The sequence below is a fragment of the Schistosoma haematobium genome, chromosome ZW (genome assembly GCF_000699445.3).
Source record: "Schistosoma haematobium chromosome ZW, whole genome shotgun sequence".
Taxonomy (NCBI): domain Eukaryota; kingdom Metazoa; phylum Platyhelminthes; class Trematoda; order Strigeidida; family Schistosomatidae; genus Schistosoma; species Schistosoma haematobium.
In genome coordinates this window covers 43,832,835-43,855,917 of record NC_067195.1, presented here as the reverse complement: position 1 = coordinate 43,855,917, position 23,083 = coordinate 43,832,835, and the positions used below count along the sequence as shown (strand labels likewise).

At 36.2% G+C, this 23,083-nt stretch overlaps 2 protein-coding genes across 2 annotated transcripts; one reads left to right on the top strand and one right to left on the bottom strand.

Moving 5' to 3' along the window:
- The first annotated feature begins 541 nt into the window (after nt 1–541).
- CDK5RAP1 (CDK5 regulatory subunit associated protein 1) lies at nt 542–18,023 on the top strand. Its single transcript, XM_051211491.1, has 6 exons — nt 542–3,022; nt 3,055–3,175; nt 5,595–6,016; nt 7,924–15,321; nt 16,774–16,923; nt 17,942–18,023. Exons 1-4 carry the CDS (start codon nt 2,945–2,947, stop codon nt 8,170–8,172), a joined length of 870 nt encoding a protein of 289 aa, XP_051071555.1. The 5' UTR covers nt 542–2,944; the 3' UTR covers nt 8,173–15,321; nt 16,774–16,923; nt 17,942–18,023.
- An 874-nt stretch (nt 18,024–18,897) lies between these two features.
- On the bottom strand, nt 18,898–22,550 carry MRPS6 (28S ribosomal protein S6, mitochondrial). Its single transcript, XM_012938989.3, has 4 exons — nt 22,492–22,550; nt 19,753–20,097; nt 19,158–19,403; nt 18,898–19,115 (listed from the first exon to the last, which is right to left on the bottom strand). The coding sequence occupies exons 3-4, from the start codon at nt 19,401–19,403 to the stop codon at nt 18,945–18,947; spliced, it is 417 nt and encodes a 138-aa protein (XP_012794443.2). The 5' UTR covers nt 19,753–20,097; nt 22,492–22,550; the 3' UTR covers nt 18,898–18,944.
- Nucleotides 22,551–23,083: the final 533 nt, after the last annotated feature.

Below are 23,083 nucleotides of genomic sequence, written 5' to 3'. Positions count from 1 at the left end.
AAGCAACGTTCATCGCAGCATCTATCCTAAGGTAAATCATTACAGTGGTTTCATCTCCTCGGAGGCCCAGATATAATAAGCAGGTTTTATTTTCCACTGTGTTGTATATAACACGTCCTTTGGTTTGTCACACTTCTCGATAAATTGTACACACATTTAAATTATAAAACAGTTGAGAAATAAATTGTAGGGTTTAAAATCTGGTATTGAACTAGGAAAGAAATTAAAGTTTAGCCGCATCTAACCCGCATTTTTATCTGAGGGCGTCAATGATCTATGAAGATTATACAAATCCCGGAATTTCTTCATTTCCATCTATAATGAAAGATCACATTTGTCAAGGCTAGCTCAATTAAACAGTCATCCGTGTTTTACAAACACAAACTGAAAGCATTCTATATAAGTAATACATGGTGAATAGCTAAATATAAAGTCTTTCCTAGGTCGTACAAAACAACATTGGAGATTGTTTGTTGAATGTCTGAGTAAGAGCTTTCAAATATTCATGGTCATTTCAGGGTCATTCGGTTCCGTCATGAAGGTTTCCCGGTTCTTGATATCTACTTATCGTTATTCGTATTTATATTAAGCTGACACAAAAATTCATATAAGCTTTGTTAATTTTTATTTTTGGCGTCGTCATTTTTATATTTATTGCAGTTACCATACATAATTAGATTATAACCTATGCCTATAGGCATAGTTTTTCTATTTTAATTTACCTATTGCTAAATTAAATTTGCTTCTAAAACATTTAGAATCGAAAAATTAGCTTCACATCTTTAACAATAATTTTAAAATAGGTTCAGAAGGTAGTTTTGTCACTTTTGGTTTGTAGTTAGGGTTTTCATTACGAACTGATATCAAATACAGTAGAAGACACATTAGGCATCTAAAGCAGTACGTACGTGGTTCATTTTCTAATCTGAAAAATAACGATGAGGTTCATCTACAACCAGCTGACGAACATCTATTGAAGTGTGACGCGTTCCATGGTCCCACCCTGCCATTGTCCAACCGTGCTATAGTCTCACCATGGAACAGATGACACATTTAACGACAGTTCTTCGAAAATACCAGTTAACTTAGAATCCGTGATGAAGGGAATCTGCTTTCAGCTCAGCTTTTACTTATTATCCGAGATTCTTTATCTTATATGTGATTGATTCGCCCATAAATTATTGTCTCGTCGTATTTTTTATTTTACTCCATACTGATCATTCAACATATGGGGCCAAGCCCAAAGCGTAGTTTTGTACACATTACTCGAGTTCTATATTAGTTGGTTTTTGATAGGAAGATGGTTAGAATAGTCTGTTAATCATGCGTAATGAAGCTTGTTTAACAGGTTTAATCTTCATCAGTGTAAAGTTTGTAGAGATATTTTTCTGGTCAAGATTTAAGACCCCACCGCTGAACGAACTCATGACCTCCAGGTATTGTGGTGAGCACTTAACCTCTATCTATGTTTAACTCCATTCGATTCGTTTTGTAACACAACTACTCAATCTTTAGTGGTCAACTGCCTCACACCAGACATTTTGACTCCATTAGTCTTAACTTCTAACCAGGACTCCATGATTTGCCTTTTAAAATAAATCGCTAGTAGGGGCATAATAATTGCCAGTAATTGGTTTTGCGGAAGTTCTTGAATTTTATCGAGATCACTTTATTTCCAACACGATTTTAGTCGGGAATTTATACTATTCTTTTTTTAACTGGTGATAATTAATTTCCCATGAACGTCCGTGCAGACTTTATCTCAGTTTAGTTGCAAAATTCTTTGGCTGGATGCTAATGACTGACTTAAACCTCGATGTTCAACTTGAATACCATATAATTATCAACGGTCATGCTAATTTACAATGGTTAAATAAATCTTTGAAGTTGAGAGCATGAATGTAACAACAACCCACTTTCATAAATCATCAGTTATCTGCCTGTATTTGATGAAAATTCCTCCAGACTTCATATTCGTAATCGGAAATTTCATCCGTTTAATATGTCCAAAAGTACAGAGTGCAAGACAAATCATTTCAGATAATTCTTGTTTCAAAACAAATGTATTATCATTCTCGCTGGAAATGTCAAATATGTGTTACCCTCCAAATTCCAAAGTTTATAAAAGCTATCTAAGTAATCGTGTCAGTGATGGGTCTCTTTCGATGCATTTCATCAATACTCTGTTTTGTCTTTCATGAATTTTACTATACTTTCTCTTAAAATTACCAAGATATTAGAACTCATTCATGCTATTTGTTATTTATAGTTTGGAATAAGTCTTCCCATTTATTTTTTTCTGTACCTTTTAATTCTTAATACTTTTAGTTTCGTATACGCCGCTTAGCTATAAAGCTATTTATCAACAAAGTCATCGCTGCTACATCCATGTACTCGTTTGTTCAAAGTGTGCTAAAGTTCACTAAATATTCATTAAAAAACCGGCTTATGTGCTTTAGTTCTATACAGCAAACAATTTTAAAGGGTACACTTATCATCTTGTGTAATGTACAACGATTGATACATCTGACAACTACCACACACATGAAAGGATTCGAAAATACTATAAAACTTAGAGTGTGATGAATGGCTCCAAGTAGTCATTCACTGTTTAATATGCTTCTTGTTTCTTGTGGAGGTTTTATATGTAGAATTGTGTTAAATTTGAATTTTTTATCTGGTAGAATTAACATATCTACATGCAACAGTAATATTTTCCAAAATTTTAGTCTATCTTAAGCATTCCATCAATGATTGGATTTTGTACAAGTATCGGGAAGATTTCAACTGGAATACGGACGTTTACAAAGGTAATAGCTGCATTTTTAGATAAATTTGCAACCAGGCAAGTTTTCTTTTTGCTCCGATCCGTAACAAAAGTATGCATCTCGAACTCTAAGTAAACCCATTCATTTCAGTCTATATTGAAGTTTATGGGTGTCAAATGAACCATAGTGATACCAATATTGCTCAGAGTTTATTAACAAAAGCTGGGTATACTATTGTCCCGTCGGATGAACAGGTTGGTTCTTTTCTTCAAATATAATCCTACAGTGTGACACTGTCTTGCTCATGACTTGTGCCATTCGAGATAGTGCTGAAGTAAAAATTTGGCGACGTATTCAACACCTGCGATCTCTTCACCGTAAATCATATATAAAAATAGGTGTTCTAGGTAAGTATCTTGTTTTAGACATAATCTTAGATTCAATGGTGCGTATGCTATAGGGTCCCTTTATAAGCTACTATAATCAAATATCCATTCGTAGGTCTTTTATAAAAGATCACAGTGGTCTCTGTATAATTGATGGAATGTTCCTGACTTCTGAAACACAACTTCTAAGATTACTCAGTGACAAATTACAGCTTCATGTATACTCGGTTTTTGGTCTTGCCCTTTTTATGAGGACTGGTGACACTACCTGGTCAAACTGATGTAGAGCGGGGTTTAACTTCGTTATATGAATAACTGAAAGTCGTGTGTACTAATAAGCCTTTGAAAACACGACCTTTTTCTCCTATAACAAATTTATCATTTAGGTTTTCTAGTAATATAGTGTAGCATGCTTCCTGTATTTTCAAGGTATAATAAAGATAGAAAAACTAGAAACACATGATTAAGATAGTAAAATGTACATGTCTGTAAAAACTGAAAGCTTGGGTATCATTGGATGGCAACCTAGCATTGGAGCTGCTTCGAAATGACAGGCAGGGACTTACTGGTTTTGTGATTAAACACAACATTCTCAATGTTCTCAGCTCTATTCTTGTAAAGCTGATATTTTCGTTTTAATAACTAATGTTTTACTAAGTGTTGGAGGATAGTAAAACAAGTTCATTACATTTGCCAATCGTGATTGAGAATAACAATAACCAAAACCCTGCATAAACTTTGATAAACTGGTCTGTGGAATTATGTCTATGGAGCTAAAACACTATAAGGTTCTCACTAGTCATTTACTACATAAGTTTTTTCACAATTGGGCAGCGACAAAATTGTACTACATAAACGAAATAATATTGTAATGAACCAAAAAAGAGAAGAGTATTTCAGTCAATAAACAAACAAGTACAGTATTTAATAAGACATACAGTCCAATAAAAACTAGGGCTTCATATCACGAACTGACCACCTCTCCACTTTTCCCCCATTCCTAGTGTTGGCAAACAATGCACGACATACAGGCCCCTGCTGTGACATCTAGAATATGTTTAAGCCACCCTTCAACAGACGATACTAATGAACAGTCATATCCAAAATATCGAAGTCGTCTCGGATGTCAATAAATTTAACGACTATTGGTTTGTAATAAGTGTGACAGTGTTCAAGTATTCGACAGAGAATAGAGATGGGGTAAAAGTCATACTATTAAATTACGTGTCCGGAGTCCTCTTTTGTGATGCCATCGCGCTGCCAAGCTTTTATAGCCTATATCAATCAGTCAGTCAGCAGCAAGATAGAACTTCGTACGTACGTACGTACGTACATCAGTTCAAGTTGCCATACCATATTAGCACAGAGATGCAGTTGTCGATTCAAATCCCGTAATGGTAGAGGTAGTAAAAGTATAAGCAGTAATCGGAAAGATTAGGGTTTGAAGACGTTATTCAAGGAATATAATCCAGTGAGATAAATTTGGAAAGAGAAAAAAGGGGACATGAAGAATTCAGAAGATTAGAATTTGGGAGAACACAAAGAGTGGATGCATCTGCGCCATTGCAAACGATTTTGAGCCATGTCATTCAAGGTCTCTAACCATCAGTTGCTATCGTCTCGCGGATCCGAACCAGGTAGTCTACACTTATCAACATGGCTCAGTCCACTTGTCAGTGACTTCATGGATTTGTGCCATGTTTTGGTCTGGCCGCCCTAGCTTTCTTCCAACCTACTCCTACACCATAAAACATCGCTCGCGGTAGTCAGTGGTTGGGCATACACATGTCCCAGCCATCTCAACTGATGAAGTTCCACTACCTCATTCATTGATTTGCCATTCTTACCTAGTACCCGTTTCCTAACAACTGCGTTACTTAATCGATGGTCCCAGGATATACGAGCAATGCTTCGAAGACACCTATGACCGAATACTAGTAAACTACGAATATCCTCTACTCTTACCGGCCATGTTTTACAGCCATAAAGTAGGAGAGAATGAACTGCTGCGCAGTGAACGCGTCCTTTGGTTGGTAACTTATAGCAAGAAAACCTCACTGACTGCCTTCAGATGGTGGGGCCGTTTTTAAAAAATCAAAGGGCAAAAGGCAAGTGTTTGGCGCTCAAAATGTGTTAGTGGATAAAATGGTTTCACCAAGGGGAGTTGCACAACCGTGACTGTACGGAAATTTCGAAATATAGTCTTTTTAGAAGCACCACAACTAGACATCTGAAAACAACGTTTACAGTATCAAAAAAGTGTAGTAAACAAATCCAAAAAATCTTTACCACAATTGGATATCAGTTCAAGCCCTTACAATATACCATGTGACCGTTAGATGATATTAACAAAATGTGATCTTCAGTACTAAGCACAACAATAATAATAGTAACCAAGTTCGAAAATATGTTAATGATATTTTACTTAATAAAATTTCAGGATGTATGGCCAAAAGGTTAAAGGATAAACTCCTTATGGATGACAGCTGTAAAACTTTAAAAGCGGGTGATCTTCAGTCATCTAATTTTGATCACGATAATTACACTGTTGCGGCAGATTTTGTTTGCGGCCCTGATTCTTATCGTGATTTGCCGAAACTTATTGAAGATGCTCATTCTGGACTAAAAGGTGCTAGCGTCGCATTGTCTCTGGAAGAGACATATGCAGATGTAACTCCTGTACGACGTCATTTTACAACCGACGAATCCTCAGACCCAATCCCTGCTCCTACGGCTTTCCTATCAGTTATGCGTGGGTGTGATAATATGTGCACCTATTGTATTGTACCTTTTGTCAGAGGACGTGAACGCAGTAGACCATTGGATTCAATCCTTCACGAAGCACAAAGCTTATTTAATGAGGTATATTCACACATGTTTCTTGCTTTATAATAACTAGAAGTCTATTATTCATAGGGGCAAGATTTCATGTTTACGGACATTGTAGTTCCATCATTTCGTTTTCTTAGAAGTGAGATTTTATTACCGTTATCAAGGGTTATTTGTGTGAACAAAATCGTATTTATATTTTTCCCCCGTATATTGTATTATCTTACTTTGGTCGGATTGTTTGGTATACTTGTAGAAACTAGCTTTGATGAATTTATGCTAATGAACAAGTACTGTAACATCGGTTTACTTATATTTAGATCAGTTCAACAACACTTACTCATACTCTCTGCTAGAGTCTACAAATAATTAATTAGAAATTTATCTGAAAAATGTTAAATCTTTGTGCAAGGTAGATTGTCCTTTTTTCAAAATTTTCGAATTTCCCAATTTATAACCTACCATTTTCCCATCACTGATAAAAGTACAATTTAGTCGCTGCTGTACATACAGAGTTCCATCTTATTGCATTACAATGTTAGTTTTTATCATCGAATGATAGTAGCTGAGATACTTAAAGATATCAGAACTCATTTTAAAACTGTTTCGTTATAGCTTAAGACTTATCAACAATACACACCCGTCCAGAGACCTTGCACAACGGCCATATTATTTTTAGACCATTGAGTTGACATCTAGTGGTGCTTACACTTGTAACTTTAACTAATTTGTAAATTCAAACAACACTGCCCGGTTTTATTGGTGAATGACAACGAACTCACTAAAAACCTCAAACGTCGATGTTCCGGTGAACAAAAACACTCCAAAAATAAATTCCACAAATTGGGCGAAACTGAATCTTCGGAAAATTTAATTACACTTTTCCCGTCCGATTTTGCCACCTAGTCTGAGACCTCTTTACAAACCATGTTTATCTACTGCATAACTAAAAGATGAAGATTTGCAGTTGGCACAAACAAAATTATATATATATATATATATATATATATATATATATATATATATTATGTTAAGATCTAAACTGTGTGTTAATTCGGCTACACAATCCTTGTTTTGCTTTACTTGTCTTGAAACATTTGTCGATCATAGGGTTTTCTCTAAGGACATACAGTCAGTATTTGACTGATTGGTGATTCGTGTGATATATTGTCTCAATTAATTGATTCTGTAACAAGTAATACAACTATCAATATGAACTCATAAAGTGTATTTCGTCTTAGGACTATGAAATTGGAAGAAGACCATTATGTGGTACATTGAGAAATGGAGTTAGTTCCTAAATGTTTATCGTAGTATTCATCTAAGAGACGATCAGAATTGTGTAGCTTCTGTTGTGATTTTTTGCAGACTATCAAGTTTCTATTAACAATATTTTTAACGCTAGTGTAAAACGTACTTATCAACAATTGAGATCTGTCCTTGTGGCTGAGTACCCGTATAAAGGTCTATACATTATGATGTGAATCACTGATTCAGTATTTTGCTCAATTCTCACGGAACCCTTCCTAAATAATTAGAGCCCAGTTTACATTAATAAATCTGTTTACCGTAACAATGCACTTTTAGTAAATTGTGTTTGAAATCAGTTTTGCAGTGGTTGAAATTCATTCACTCTAACTTCTAGATTGTAAAACAGTATGAAATATAATTGTTTCAGGAAAATCATAACTTACACTTAAAATAAAAAGTTATAACTCACTAAACTTCTAAAAATAGGTCGCGTTTTGGGGTCCCTGTTTGCTTTACTACTATCATGATTTTTCGCTTGATCTAGTATAAGTTTATACCCGCACCAACTTCCAGTCATTCATTCCAAATTCATCAGTATTATATATATTGCCCTCAATTATTCTACGGCATCATCGGCACTTCCAATTATTGTTTTGTTTTGCCTTTTCCTTCATTCATTTAAATAAAAGGGAGTAAAAGAAATTACTTTGCTTGGGCAAAATGTTAATAGTTATTGTGATAATTCGAATACAGACTTATCAATCAACTCGTCTAAAACGATTTCAACACCTGTCCCTGGATTTAAAACTGTTTATAAACCAAAAGTTGGTGGTTTAAGATTTTTCGATTTATTAGACCAAGTAAGTCAGATTAGTCCAGAACTTCGTATTCGATTCACATCACCACATCCAAAAGATTTCCCAAAAGAGGTTAGTTAGTTATTTTTCTAATTTTTCATATTTACGTTACATTAAAAATATGTTTCAAAAACAACTAGAGAGGGAGTTAGTCGGTCGTGAAAATGACATAGTATGATATCCAAAAGGCTGTGGAAACGGTAGTGATATCTATTAGTAACTTAAACTAAAAGGTTAGGAAAAATCGCTGGATTTCGGCAGCGTTTACAGGACTGATAGGTGCACGGAAACTCGTCCTGCCCGGCTCTGAACACGATGAGGAGCGGAGGCAGCTTAAAAGTAGGTTGATCAAAAGCCTCCGTAATGATCGTGAGCAGTGGTAGTTAGCGAAACCAGAAGAGTCGTAAAAATCAGCTGCAATGGGTAACGGTAGACAGCTGTTTAGATTTATCAGGGAAACGAGTATTAAAAATCCGATTGTTAGTGAAACTATCTCAAAAAAGGCGGGACTATTATTCACTCTAAATCTAGGAGAATAAGCCGGTCGGCAGAACACTTTAGGGAACAACCTAACTGACCTTCAGCCACACTTCAGTTACCCACTATCTCTAAGCAAACTGGTGAAAATCCTCGAACTGTTAGAATGTCTGAGAAGGCTATAAACATTTTAGAGCGAAGGAGAGCAGCAGAGCATAATGGACTGACTTTTGAGATCTTCAATAATGGTGATTCCGTTTTAGCAGTTAGATTAACTGAAATTTTAGCGAAAATCTGGAAACTGGACGTAATCCCATCTGACTAGTCTCGATCGCTGATCGTTCCAGTTTATAACAAATAACAAAAATCCCATTGTGATAACCACAAAGGAATCAGTTTACTGATAGTGTCTAAAATATTAGCCTCAATAAAACCTCGGCTTCTAACTAGAGCTCGTGAAGAGCGAACTCGAGATAACTAGGCTGGTCTCAGACCCGGACGTGGATGTGTAGAACAAATATTCACCCTTTGGTAGATCCTGGAACATAAACATACTCTTCGACGTCCTGCTATAATCATATTCCTTTGTGGCAACTTGGTTTTGTTTATTAGTCACCCTGATAACCGTTATTAAATAAATTCCAAAGGTGTAAGGATTCAGAAGGCAATACAAAGCGCCGGCTACAGTTTATATTGGATAGCGCGGATAACAAGCACGTCAAGCGAATTTGAGCAAAGAGGCTACTTCGCACGTAGCAGGCGAATAAAGAGGTAGATTCTGAATCAAATCGAATCGAGGCGAAGCGATAAATAAGATGCAAGCATGTATATGTCACCATGTGCCACCAATGTTAGTGATTTGAGTTCACAAAATGTCATTCATGGTCTCTTGAAACCATTCTCTAAACTACATATTATAGCATTCAATATTCGAACCTTGTGTCAGTTAAGACTCTACGATCTCGCGTCACTGATGTATACTGAGTCCCCAAAACGCTTATGCAGGGTTCAAGTACGGTTATTCTGGTGGAGTTTTGTTCTCTGAGCTGGATGGTTTGGCCGTGGAGCTTTCATCGTTCTTCTGAACGACATCATCAGCACAAACTTCAGATAGAAGTGAAGTGTTCGAATTTCTCCATATGTGTTTCACAGCTTGTTCTGTATACCTCGATGTTGATTGGTTCTTATTGACCTTAAATTTGTGATTGTTTACTTCTTGTTTTGGTTGTGTCTCCCATTGGTTTGATTTTTGTTCCTATATTTGTGCATAATTTTCCTGATTGGTTGATAAATTGGATTGATTTCAATATGCTTGTTGATTGCTGATTGATTTGAGTGCCAGGCTTCTAAAAATTCTCTGGTGTTTTTGGGATTTCCTCTGTCCAAGATTTCCACTTTTTTCCAATCGAATGAGTGTCCGAAGTTGTCCACGTGTATTGGTATAAGTGAGGAAATATGGCGTTTGACTGCTAATTGATGTTCATGTAGGCGAAGGTGAAGGAGGCGTCCGCTTTGTCCGATGTAGTGTTTTTCGCAGTTGGCACAATTTATTTTGTAGATGATGTTTGATTTCTTTTCCTTTGTTATTTCATCCTTTGGTTTGCATAGGATTGTTTTAAGTGATTTTGTCGGTTTGTGTGCCACACCTATCCCGAAGGTTTTCAGCAGTCTCGTTGCGGTTTCTGATATATCTTTTGTGTATGGTAGGGCGATCCTTTTGTTGATTTCTGTGCTTGACTTGGGTTCTGATGCCACATGAGGTTGGTATTTTTTGATGAGGTTGATTGGGTAGCCGTTCTTTTGAAATACGTCCTTCAGGTATTTCTCTTTTTTTCGTGCTGTCAGTGTGCTGCAGTGTGTACCCGCCCTCTTTAACAAAGTGTGTACGCAGTTGGTTTTGTGAGCTCTTGGGTTGTTGCCATTGTAGTTGAGAATTTGATCTGTATGAGTCAGTTTCCTATACACTTGAGTTCCCAGTTTTCCTGTGTCGGTTCTAGTGATTAATATATCCAAGAATGATAGTTTGTTGTCTGACTCCTGTTCCATTGTGAACTTGATGTAATCGAAGACGTTGTTGATCAGCTTGTAAGTGTTTTCTAGCTCATTCTTTTTGACGATGACGAATGTGTAGTCTACATAGCGAATCCAAATTTTTGGCTTGATCACTGGTAATATCGCGGCTTCTAGTCTTTGCATCACTGCTTCTGCGATCAGTCCTGATATTGGTGATCCCATTGGCGTCCCTTTCGTTTGTTCGTAGATTTTGTTGTTGAATTGAAAATTTGTTAGGCACAAATCGATGAGTTCTAGTAGACTTTGAATTTGAAGCTTCGTGTACTTAGTGAGATTTGTGTCGTTGGTGAGGAGCAGGGATATGGTTTCTTTTGCTAACCTTGGTTCAATTGAGGTGAATAACTTTGTTACATCGAAGGATATCATCAGTTCGTCGTTGATTTGGATGTCCTTAATTTGGTCCAGGAAATGTTTAGGGGATTTGATGAAGTGGTTGGATGAATCTACTGAATATTTCAGTATTCGCGAAATTTCTTTTGACAAATTGTATGTTGGCGTTCCGGGAAGTGCTGCAATTGAACGTAATGGAATGTTTGGTTTGTGTATTTTTGGTCTGCCGTGGAATAGAGGGAGTACCGATCCATTGGATTTCATTCTCCATTGGTCTTGTTTTGTTATTTCTCCTGCTTTGACTAGCTTCTTTAGAGTCTTTGAGATTCGGTTGTCTAATTTTTTGACGGGATTTATATTCATCAGTTTGTATGTGCTCTTATCTTTAAGTAGTTTCTCAGCTTTTTTGACGTATCCTTCTTTGTCCATAATTACTGTGTTGCGTCTCTTTTCCGCTGGAACTATGACAATATCCTTTCTAGTTCTAAGTTCCTTCAAAGCTTTTTGTTCTTGTGGGGTCAGTTGGTTATTTCCCTTCACCTGTTGAGTTAGCGGTACTATAGTTTGCCTTATTTCTTGTTGTTGCTTCACTGATTCCGGAAGTTTTTAGTGATGACCCTAGGGCTGCGAAGAATTTCAGTTTTGAGGCGTCGCTTGTATTGTAGTTTAATCCCTTTCGGAGTAGGTGTTCTTCCGTATTTGTTAGTGGTTGTTTTGACAGATTGATCACGCAGTTGTTTGTGTTTCTTCCATGGGTGGTTTTGAGATCTTGATTAGTTTCTTCTTTAAGGTGTTTCTTCTTTGTTCTCTGTGTCGTTTGCATGATATCTCGATGGCTGTTGTCAAGATTTCCAAATGTTCTGACGTGAGTGTCCTTTGTATCTTCACCTTTTGGTCCTCTATGACGTGTTGGTATTTGCGGATCTTGTAGTGTGCATCCGTTATCATTAAGTGTACGGTTATTCATTTGACCTTACGCTGTCAGTAAAAAGGACTCGCAAGAATCATTCTTCGAGTATCTAGAGACCCCACCGCTATTTCCCGTGATCTCGCTCGTGTAGGTATAGCATTGAGTTCCAAGACAGAACAGGCTATCGTAGGAAACTAATCAACCTCCTTCAAAAAGCTAAACGCTGTGAAGTAGTAAATGTGTCAGGTAATTTTGATGCTCAAGTAGATGAACTAAACCAAACTGACAGGCTCTTAGGTTGTTACAGCTCAGCGAACATATAATGGCGACCGTCTATTTCAATTATGCTCAGGTCACCGTCGGTTTCTAGCAGATATCAAATTTAAACATATGGCGAAACATCGTCTGACCTCGCGACACTCACAATCGACTTATATATGAACTCAAATAGATCACATTGCCAATAGCTATGGTTGGGGTGGCTCGATTGAAGTGTCTCTCACTCTGGAGCACATATTTAGACTCTGATCACGCTCTAGGTCGAGCAGGTATTTGTCTGCATCTTACTGGAAGTAGAACAGTTAGTCATGTGTATTTGAGTTTATGAATCGGGATACCATATTAGTTGTTTAAAAAATGTTTTGTTGGTCAATGAGTTATTACTTGTCACAATGTTATCCGGCTTTCAACTCTTATCAAACTGAAATGAAATTTTTGATTTAATTTTCTTCATTGTAATGATCATTGATATTTGCATCTAGGTTCTTGAACTAATTTCTGAACGTAAAAATATTTGTTCAAATATACATTTACCAGCTCAATCAGGCAGTAGTGTTGTTCTAGAAAACATGAGAAGGGGTTATACTAGACAAGCCTACATAGAGTTAGTGAACACTATTCACGAAATAGTTCCAAGTTAGTATCTCTTATTTAGTTCATTTATAAATTTAAATTACTGTAATTATGAGTTTTTTATCGTCCAGTTTAAGTTAGTAAGTTGGCATACCAAGAAAAACTATATTATGCACTTACGATTAATTCCATTTAGATCTTTTAATACCATCGAGCTAATAAAATAAATGTCACTTACTAGATTGGAGAAACTGATTAAAAGATATTTGAAATCATTTATTCAAGAAAGTACTAGTCAGAATACAACTAGTTTTCTTAACAAACAAGTTGCCTTAGAGCATTCAAATCTATTTAGGGACTAAAACTAGTGTGGCATTGTTACAAGTGTGAAAGCGACAACGTACGCTTAAAATCCCTTAAATAAAATGGATTAGACTTCTCAAACGTACAATTTTTGATGAAAATAAATAAATGCTAACAATCCACAAACCTCGAATAGTTAAGTATACAGGAGCCAGTTATTCTACTGAAAACTACAAGATCGCATTCGTTACTTTAAATCAGTAAGTAAACTTGCGGAAAATCCTATAAGTCAGAAAACAACACAAATCCGTATGAAGCAGGAATATTAACAAATAGCTCATTATACTTATTAAGTAGCGTTCTGTGAAACAGAAAAGGAGAAGCGAAAGGGAAACAGTTTATGAATATCGAACAGTTTTAATAAAGATTATCAGTGGTGATAATCAAGATTGCTGTCTGCAAATCCCATGCATTACATTTTAGACAGTCTTACTTTAGTGAAATAACATATGCGTTGTCTCCTTCTTGCTTGATCTACAAGCCCTGTGAGTCTTTATGCAATTTGCTCCCCCTAAAATAGTTTTCTGATGGGCCTTGTCCATCCCAAGTATCAATTAGGTTTTCTAATATTGCAGTGAAGAGCTTCACTCTATGAATACATGTACACACCCAAGCACCGTATTTATTTCCTTGTCATAATCTAGTTAAATTCTGAGTAGCCGCTGAATGTTCCGGAAATGTGCTAGTTTTTATGTGTTTGTATGAATTGTCTTCGAATACTCACGTAGTTCATACCATTGTTATCTTTCTTCCAGATGTTAGCCTTACAAGTGATTTTATCGCAGGATTTTGTGGTGAAACCGAAGAAGATCACTCTCAATCTCTTGAGCTCATTGAACGTGTTGGTTATTCATTTTGTTTCTGTTTTCCGTACAGTATGCGTGAGGTATGCATCATTTATATTGCTTTTAAAATTCCTTTTTTATTTCTTTAGTGTTGATTAACCACTAGCTCTCTCTGCAATGAACCAGTCGATAAACGTCGAATAGAGTCTAATGTATCAAATACTCGACCATATGCCAATAGCTTACTATGTGAAGGGTAATAATACTATCTAGCTGCACTAATGGAAATCAATACAGTAGTATAGGTTCAGTTATTTTATTTAGTTTTTTTTTAAAGAACACTAAGGTGGAATAAGGACTTTTGGTATGTTCTTTAACTCACACTCTGTTTGAATGCAAAAGCTCCTTCTACATGTCTATTCACATGAGAACATCTAAAAGTCATCGATAATTCATCATACTTTAAACACTATAAACCAACTCGACATTATCACATCACCACATTAAGTTTACTGTAGTAAGATTCATGCACCAACTCCCATACAAATTGGTCATTAGGCCTATTCATCCAATCATTTCAAAGCCGATCAATACTTTGTTTGGTGATACTCTTGTTTACAAGTAAAGGTCCGTTTGTTAAGACTGTGAACGTTAAGAGACTAGTGTCGGTAATATGTCGCGCATGTTAAACCACCCGACACCCCATTAGTAACTAGAATAGAAGCGGATTAAAAGAAATTTAAGGGGTAACCGAACTAGGACCTACTGCCAATCTGTAAACCCATTAAATGTTGATCAGTCTAGTTGAGAAGTACAAATTGTCTGCTTCAGGACCATGCAGCAACCGTCAAAAATTGTTGGAGACACTAAGTGATATAGCTAGAAATGGATTGTAATTCCACAGATACATCTATTCTTTGCTTTGTTTTAATATTCCACACTTTTTTATTCCTTGAATTCATCTGTTCGTTTAAAAAAATATCTACCCGTGTTTAATTTTCACTATTATTGACTCGTTCTCTCTCGCTGGATGCTCCTTAGGATTATGGCGATTCAGACCAATGGACATTTATGACGAGTAGGTTTAAATGGCTGGAACTAAATTAAAGGGCATTATAATTCATTTTATACGGTTCTGCATATCGTCCAGTATTCTAATGCTTGAAAGTAAGATCCATTTCACCACAATATGTTCATTCAAACTGTCAATATAAACAAATAAGTGTTTCTTGCTCGTTTCCTTGTACTTCCCCTAATTTCATTATCTGTTGTATTTTGACTTCACTTTAGAAAACTTTTGCATATCATCATTTAACTGATGATGTACCAATTGAAGTGAAAAAACGACGACATGAAGAGTTATCAATGATATCTCGAAATAAAAGTTTAGAGTTTAATCAAAAACAAATTGGCTCTATTCAAATTGTTTTAGTTGAAGGAGTAAGTTAACTAAAAAATGACACAATGACTAATTCGCGCCAAAGTGTTCATTCAGAAAAATTATTATTTGAAAAGGAAAAAGTATTTTGATCATCCCAAGATAAAACTTTTAAGTCAGCGCTAAATGTCAATTTCATTATTGAGTGAATAGTTCTTGTTATGATGAAGCTACTGCTCGTTACCGAATAATTGGTGATCCTTGAAGCCTCTTTGGACTTATCGATTGAGTATTTATCAATACCCTCCCTTAAAAAATTCCACCTTATCAGGTATCGAGTGATTGAACTAAATCTTCTTGAGGCTAACAAAATACTCACATGACATATTTCTTAAACTTGGACTTCAGACTATCTTCATATTTTCAAATCCGATCGCCAGTATTGGTAAAACAAACATTTTTGACTTATCATTTCAACACGTCTTATGAAACATCGTACTTGTAAAAATCTTCTGATAGAATGGGATTACCTAGTTGTTTTTATTTAAGTAAATACAGTTGTTCAAGACTATGAATTTTTAGAAAGAAAGAATTCATATCTTGATATATCCCTATAATATGAACGAGACTGAAAAGGCATCGCTACTCTTACATGTCTTCATTTTGTTATTCTGAATAATATCCCTAGCCAATCTGTATCAAATGTTATAGCGTTGCATTTTCAAATACTCCAATATATGACTTCGTAAAAATTTTCTATTAAAAACGCGGGAGGATATCTGGAATTTATAACTGATTACATATGCTAATTATGAATGAACTAAACACTGTAAATCATACCACTTATCAGATTTTTATTTACGGTTAATATGTTCGACAAGACCCTTTTAGTACGACAACGGATTTGATGTGATTGGATAAATCAAATAACAAACACTCAATTATGCATCAAGATTTGCTCAACTGCACACAATAAGAAAAAAGATTGAAGGGAACCTTTTTATCTCAAGAAAAACTAATCATTCGAATAAATACCAATGTATGTAACATTTACATGATCTTCAATAAACTATGTAAAAGTGGTATATTAAAATAAAGTTTAATACGGATAACCAATAATAAAAGAGGTCAATTATCATTGATTATAAACGGTGTTCACAATGTGATATGACTACTAACTAGTATTAAATGAGTTTGAAATGCTAATAGCATTATTTTTCGAAGCAACCCCGACAAGACCTTCATCCATTAAGCTTTACTAAAACGTACTTATTTTACTAGCCATTGAATAGCACTACTATTTGTCCTTAAGCTCGGTTTAGGAATACATCACAAATGAATCTATAAATGTTGCTTCGAAACTATTATTAGCGCACTTCAGTAATTATTCCGTGCAATAGAGACAAATGTCACTGACTGTTGCATCTTTTTGCAACTATCTTAGTGTTAATTGTACAAATATAAAGAATTTTCAAAGTTCCTTAAATTAAAATATTACGCTTTATTAATTTTAGCCTAGTCGTCGTTCACCAACGCAAGTGTTTGGACGTAATGATTATAATACGAAGGTAATTTTCGACCAAGATGTTACACAAATACCAACTACTAAAAATCAAGATTCTTCGCGTATATCCTTCAAGCCTGGTGATTATGTGGTTGTTGAGGTTTGTAAATATTTCTATTCCATTATATTTTAGTAGTGATGGTATTGGGAAGATAGATCACAGTCAATATAGCTTCAAACTATAGAGCGATTTTAAAACTAGATACAGAGCTCATTCGAAGGGATTCAGTGATAAACAAAAGTTTCAGTCAGTCGGCTACAACGCACCATGCATAAGCATCGGTCCAGCACAAGATGAACTCCAAATTCTTAGCAGTTACTTCAACCGTAGTAAAAAATAAAATTCTAGTGAGCATTGCGCGTTGTGGTAATCGATTTTCAGGTATTGGTAACTCGTGGCCCAACCTTCTCAGTCGATGAAAATTTACAACCTCACCAACTGATTTACCATCATTCCCTAATACTTTGCGCCCAAGCTCACTATTTCTTACCCGGTGATCCCAGCAGATGCTGGTGATATTTATAAGACATCTCTGATCAAATATTAGTTAGAAAAGTTGATAAACCAGTTTAGCGTCAAGTTCAATATAAAAAGTGTGTCTATATTTTCTTCACATTAATTCTAACGCATAATAGAACATCTTCAATATCAACAAACTACACCCTGCCAACGATACTGGAGCATGTCTAGTGACTTGTTTGATGGATCAGTGATATGGACGGTGTAAAACGATTTGGATGATTCCAATTTTATATGTACAGACTTCCCCAAAATAGAACTAGTAGTAAGAACAGTCAGTGCCAAAACAACGAGAGACTAGTGTGGAGAGGGTCAAATTAAATACTAGTGAATATCCTTCTTTGTTCTTGCCTCCCCTCTTTTTTAAACTTTTCCATGTTTCGTTTCGTATCTGTTTGTTTATTATTACAAAAAAGAAAAACGAATTCGTCCACTTGATTTTTAAAGGTAGAACTCCCACTCACTGTAAATTTAGGCAATCTCAAAATGTCCATACAAAGAACCAGATAATATGGACTGTATATTAGGGATACACAGATTTTTATAAACCTGCATAAGTGGTAGTAATTTATCTAGTTTTTTATACTGTTCCTTTCAGATTGTTGGTGCAACGTCTCAGACATTACGAGGAAAGGCTCTTGGCTTGTCTACACTTGGAGATTTTTGTGAAACAAAGTGGCATAGTGTGAATACAGCTAAAATAATATAAATCGTTCTTATTGATCAGAATTTTACCTTGGGGTGGGTTCTAGCATCGCATTTATCTCCTCACCTTTACTGTTATCCCAGGTGAATATCGTTTACTATCTATCCGTGAATTTAATAGCTAATCAAGAACTATCACGATAATGTTATATTGCCATTATTGGCTCGTACCCTGATGTGGTTCTAGGTTTTATATACAGGTAATTCGGCCGAGCTGTATCAGCTGAAATATTTTTTTAATTTGTAGCCAAATTTACTTAGCAGGCCAGCTAGAGAGCAGATGAAACGAAATTAACCCTAGGCTGGAAGGTAACTAATATAACAGGCTCCCAATGAAAATATGGGGTTATAAGAGGCCTATCTTAAGAACGACATACATCTTGTCCGCGAATACCTGGTAACTATAAAATTTTGGATATACGTTGTATCTCTAAGCCCCACCCAGTATCCAAACGAAAATGTTTGTAGCGCATCACAGAGTGCTCTGGGGACAAAACTAGCGTCGGTAATTTGAATCTAAACTGAATTAACGTATCTGTGGTCGTAGAGTCGAGTAATATGAAAAGTGAACGTAGCAGTTAGTCAGACGAGATAGTTCTTCACAAAGTTGTGGATGCCCATTGACTTAGGTGGTTGAAAGATGTCATTTATTTACTTTAACACATAAATATTCGTGCAAGGTTTAGTGGTTCTTGACAAAATATATCGTAACCTAAAAACAAGTGGATCTCGTAAAATAGTACGTTAAGTGGGAAATACTGTCCGAAGTAATGAAAATAAAGTTCAACCATTGAATGTTTGCTAGGACACTCATCCCATACATAGATACTCGTCGAAAAAAAACAAGCATTAGTTTACAAGCTTTCGTCTATTATATACTTGATGGTTACTCCCATTTAATACAATCGGTAACCGTGTCTTCGTCTAGCCGTCTTTTCATAATTCGGATTCCTGATTTCGCCGAATTCGCAATTAGCTGCATTTGGCAATGAACACGGTGGCACCCATCCATCGTCTTTAAGGGCAGCGAAACACTTGATGATATCTGAGTCTTTACGCGCCATTTTCTAGAATATAAACTGATGATTTGAAAACTTGACATCACTTACTCTTATCTGGTTAAGTGAATCATGTGGCGCATTGAAATTAATGAGGAAGTAGTGCCCTTCATATTGCCTTTCTCCTTGAACATGAAATACATTGGGAAGGCGTCGCAAGCCAAGATTCTCGACGTTGAATAGATGAGCACCATTATCGAGCATACCTTTGAGATGCCTTTTGAGAGCATCTTTTATACCAGGAGTGCCAAGAGCTTTAATTATTAGAGACATTTCATACCGTATCACGTTTGACATCTGGAAAACAATATACATCCTATGTTTACTGGAAGAAAATAATGAAATAGTTGATATTAAGTCTCGTCCATATTCAGATGTTTGTGACCGAGGGGCATTTATTAACAGTAATATTAAGTAATGCTGCCCACCACTATAGCAAATATATATTTGTATTCATTAGTATAGCTGACCGCATGTTACTATATCTTCTCAGGCGAACCAATTGATGAGTATGTGGACCACCATCAAGCACCCTATAGATGACGAGGATAGGATTTAGTTATACAATGAATTAAGATAAGAAAAGTGACACAACTAGAAATGATAGATAGTTTTAATATGAATAATGAGTGTACGTATGAATTACTCGGGTTCAGAACTAAAATGGGCAGCTCCATCAGTCGGTTGAAATCGCCATCAGATTAAATTCCCGGACGAGATGCGTGCATGCTCTCAGCTCAATTAGGTTTATCTAACTGCAACTGCCAAATCAATGGTATTCATCCAACCGGTCAATTAGTAATATCAAATCAAATGTCGATTCTATCTTACCGTGTTGCCAATGTTACTGCTTCCCTCTCCTTTGAGCGTTATCTTCAGTCGCTGTCAATGATCTCCACAGAGGAAAAGTCTTTTTGAAGTAACAAAAATAAACAACAATCCCAAAGGCGTATGGTAATATTTGAACAGGGACGCCGAACTAAAAAACCGTCTCGGAACACAAAACAATATGAAATTACAATAGGATACAAGTTAATTCCCCTCCCTCACTCAGAAACAAATAAAACAAAACATAATTGTAGATCAATTTTAAAAAAGTAAGATGTAAACTTTGGTTAACCATATATTATATATAGTCGTACGCCTGTTTTAGGCCATTACAGTGAACGACCATAGGTGACTAAGAATCGTTTCTGGTAACTTTATTTCACACGTAGATTATGTTGAGACTGGTTACTTCATAAGGACCTGTTCATTCTGTGTAGTTTTAGTGGCTGGCCCTGCCGATGGGTTTCATGTGTTTAACCATAGTTTTTCTGATTGTAAAGGTACTCCGTGAGCCTTGTTATTATAAAACTCCTTTGGATGTTTTTGTGCCACACGCAACTGTACTCGAGGTATATTATGGTACCTCAGTATATCCCCTGGAATCGAATGATTTTTTCTGACTTACGTAACATTCGGCCTGCATACGCAACAACTTTCGTTTCCATCCGAAGAAACGTGCGATAATACATAATCTTGGTACGTCTAGGATAAAAAAACGGATTCCAACGTAAAATCTGAGTGTAACCCCGAAGCGAAAAATTCCCAAAACACACGAAGAATATTCTTCCCAATAATCTCTCTTCAGGTTCTACGATTATATATCCAAATTAATAATCCATAAAATTGGCCAAGATTGAGGCAGAGTACATCATGTTACATATACTCAGGTTTAGCAACTTATTGTAGGTTTTTTCAAAGATTTTCAGCTCCTTCATACCTTGCTACCAAAGGATATTAACTTTGAATAGACTGATAAGTGCCAACATTCTTTCGACTGGTTAAAAAAGTTTTGTTCTACGCCAATTTTAACACATCCGGACCGTCCTCCTACTGCTAGCCGTTTTATCTGATACAAGTGCTCAAGCTATCGGTTCTGTATTATCATAATCTCATTACCATCGGAAAGAGGTGCCAACTTGGAAAGCATACGTTTTAAAGAATTATGTCAATTGTTGGGGATTCAGATAATTAAAATAACCCATAGTGCCATTGAATAAGAAAAAGAGAATTCAGCGAAGAAAATTTCCTTTTCGACGAAATCATTTACTCAAGCTGTACATTCGTATTTATTGTTATATGGAAAATGTATGTCTATAGGAGGACAGAAAGGATTATATCACAAAAATGACTTCGTCGAAAAGAAAATTTTATTAGCTGAATTCTCTTTTTCTTGTTGGGAATTCGCAAAACGCGAACAACTGCCTACCATCCAGAATGCAATGGGCTTATCAAGCGGACCAAACTGATTCTCAGAACGCTACTAAAAGCATTTTTTTTTTAGTCAGGAAGAAGCTAGATCGATAGATCTAGCTATAAACAAGTGTTTCCTGGGATATAGCGATAGCGTCCATAGGTCTACTGGACATACACCTCATCTACTATGGACAAATGAGACTTCTAGAGGAGCTGCTAACACCCACAAGGCACCAAGACCATTTATCAGCATCCACACATCTCGAGGAATTTACTCTGATGGCGATTTCAACCAACTGACCGAGTTGCTTGATACGTTTCTGGTAAGCTTATAAAAATAGCCTTGAAATTCCAGTTTGCCTAGAATAAGAAAACTAATTCAATAGTAAATTCATAGTGTAACACGGAAGCATGAGACTAGTACTGTAGAACAAAACTATGTGAATTAATATGGGTGCTAAAAGATAAACAGTCAGCAGAACCAAAAATCCAACCACCTGAAAAATATCTTCCTGGTGGATCGTTTTCTGTATGGGTACTAGAATGCCGACAATATCTGATGGATTTCGCCAGCAACCGACAAACTTGCTCACTAGACACCCTCATTTCTAGAGAGAATTGAAGGAGCCAAGACTATCAAGTATAAGGATCCTACCGACAAAAGAAATAAATGATTCTTTTACTGAAATGCGACCAGTATTCGGGCCTTTAAGGCATCCTGATTCGTTAAGAGAAGTTTCATCATGCTCAGTAAAATGAAGAAAAGTCGGCTGCCTTATTGGACGCTCTAAAAATTAGCGACAGTGAAATCCGCAAATTATTCTAGAACGAAACTTGAAGAGATAGTTCTTAATCAATTTATCGAGAGTATAGACTTGGAACTACTATAAAAGTTTATTAAGCAAGCTCCCGAAAGCCTAAAACCTGCTCGTGAGCAAGCATACGGAATGATTTCAGATCGTTAGGGCCCTCGGTGAGACAATAATTTATGGACCTCTGAGCGACACTGAAGTGGCCTTAAGAATGTCTATCTACAGACTGACTAAACGAGGGTTTCAAACCAGTGTGAAGAATAAGGATTATGATTTGCAGTTGATGGTTAGGAATATGGATTAGATTTAGGGTTTTCATTACGAACTGATACCAGATAAAATGTCGAGACGCTATTCAGCCAAACAGATAAAGAATTTCGCGCCGAAATCCAGGACCTGTTGTCGTAAATATGATTGATTTAACTATTCAAATGGTTCAAATGGTTCAAATGGTTGTGGACGGAATAGAAGAAGCTTTCGCTTAACAGGCTTCCGTGTCTAGTAGCAGGGGATCACCAAATCCTCCAGGCAGGAACCTAGGTATGTTAACAATAAAAGAGGAAAAGAAATTGGTAAATCATAGTGCGATGCTGTCCTTGGTCCTTAAGAATAGGTCAAGTTGCCTCTTGAAGGACTCCTGAGAAGTCGCTTGGACTAGCTCGGCCGGCAGCGAATTCCAGCTTTTGACAACTCTTAAGGAGTAGAAGTTGTGTCTACATTCCGTCTTGCTATGTTGTGTTTCCAGTTTCTGGGTGTTACCCCTTAGGTTATTGTTCGAACTAAGCTTAAGTAGGTGTTTAAGAGGATGTCCAGAAGTGTTAAGAATACTATAAGCCATTAATAAATCACCTCTAAGACGCCTATATTCTAGTGGGTAAAGGTCTAGTGAACGGAGGCCGTTGTATGGTACGCAATACAAACGTG

What these genes read in the sequence shown, in the direction of transcription:
- CDK5RAP1 (XM_051211491.1), top strand. Translation starts at nt 2,945, where the DNA reads ATGAACCATAGTGATACCAATATTGCTCAGAGTTTATTAACAAAAGCT. An exon ending in TTGTCCCGTCGGATGAACAG is followed by an intron (nt 3,023 to 3,054) that starts GTTGGTTCTTTT and finishes ATAATCCTACAG; the next exon opens with TGTGACACTGTCTTGCTCAT. An exon ending in CACAAAGCTTATTTAATGAG is followed by an intron (nt 6,017 to 7,923) that starts GTATATTCACAC and finishes TTTAAATAAAAG; the next exon opens with GGAGTAAAAGAAATTACTTT.
- MRPS6 (XM_012938989.3), bottom strand. Translation starts at nt 19,403, where the DNA reads ATGTCAAACGTGATACGGTATGAAATGTCTCTAATAATTAAAGCTCTT. An exon ending in ATTCACTTAACCAGATAAGA is followed by an intron (nt 19,116 to 19,157) that starts GTAAGTGATGTC and finishes TTTATATTCTAG; the next exon opens with AAAATGGCGCGTAAAGACTC.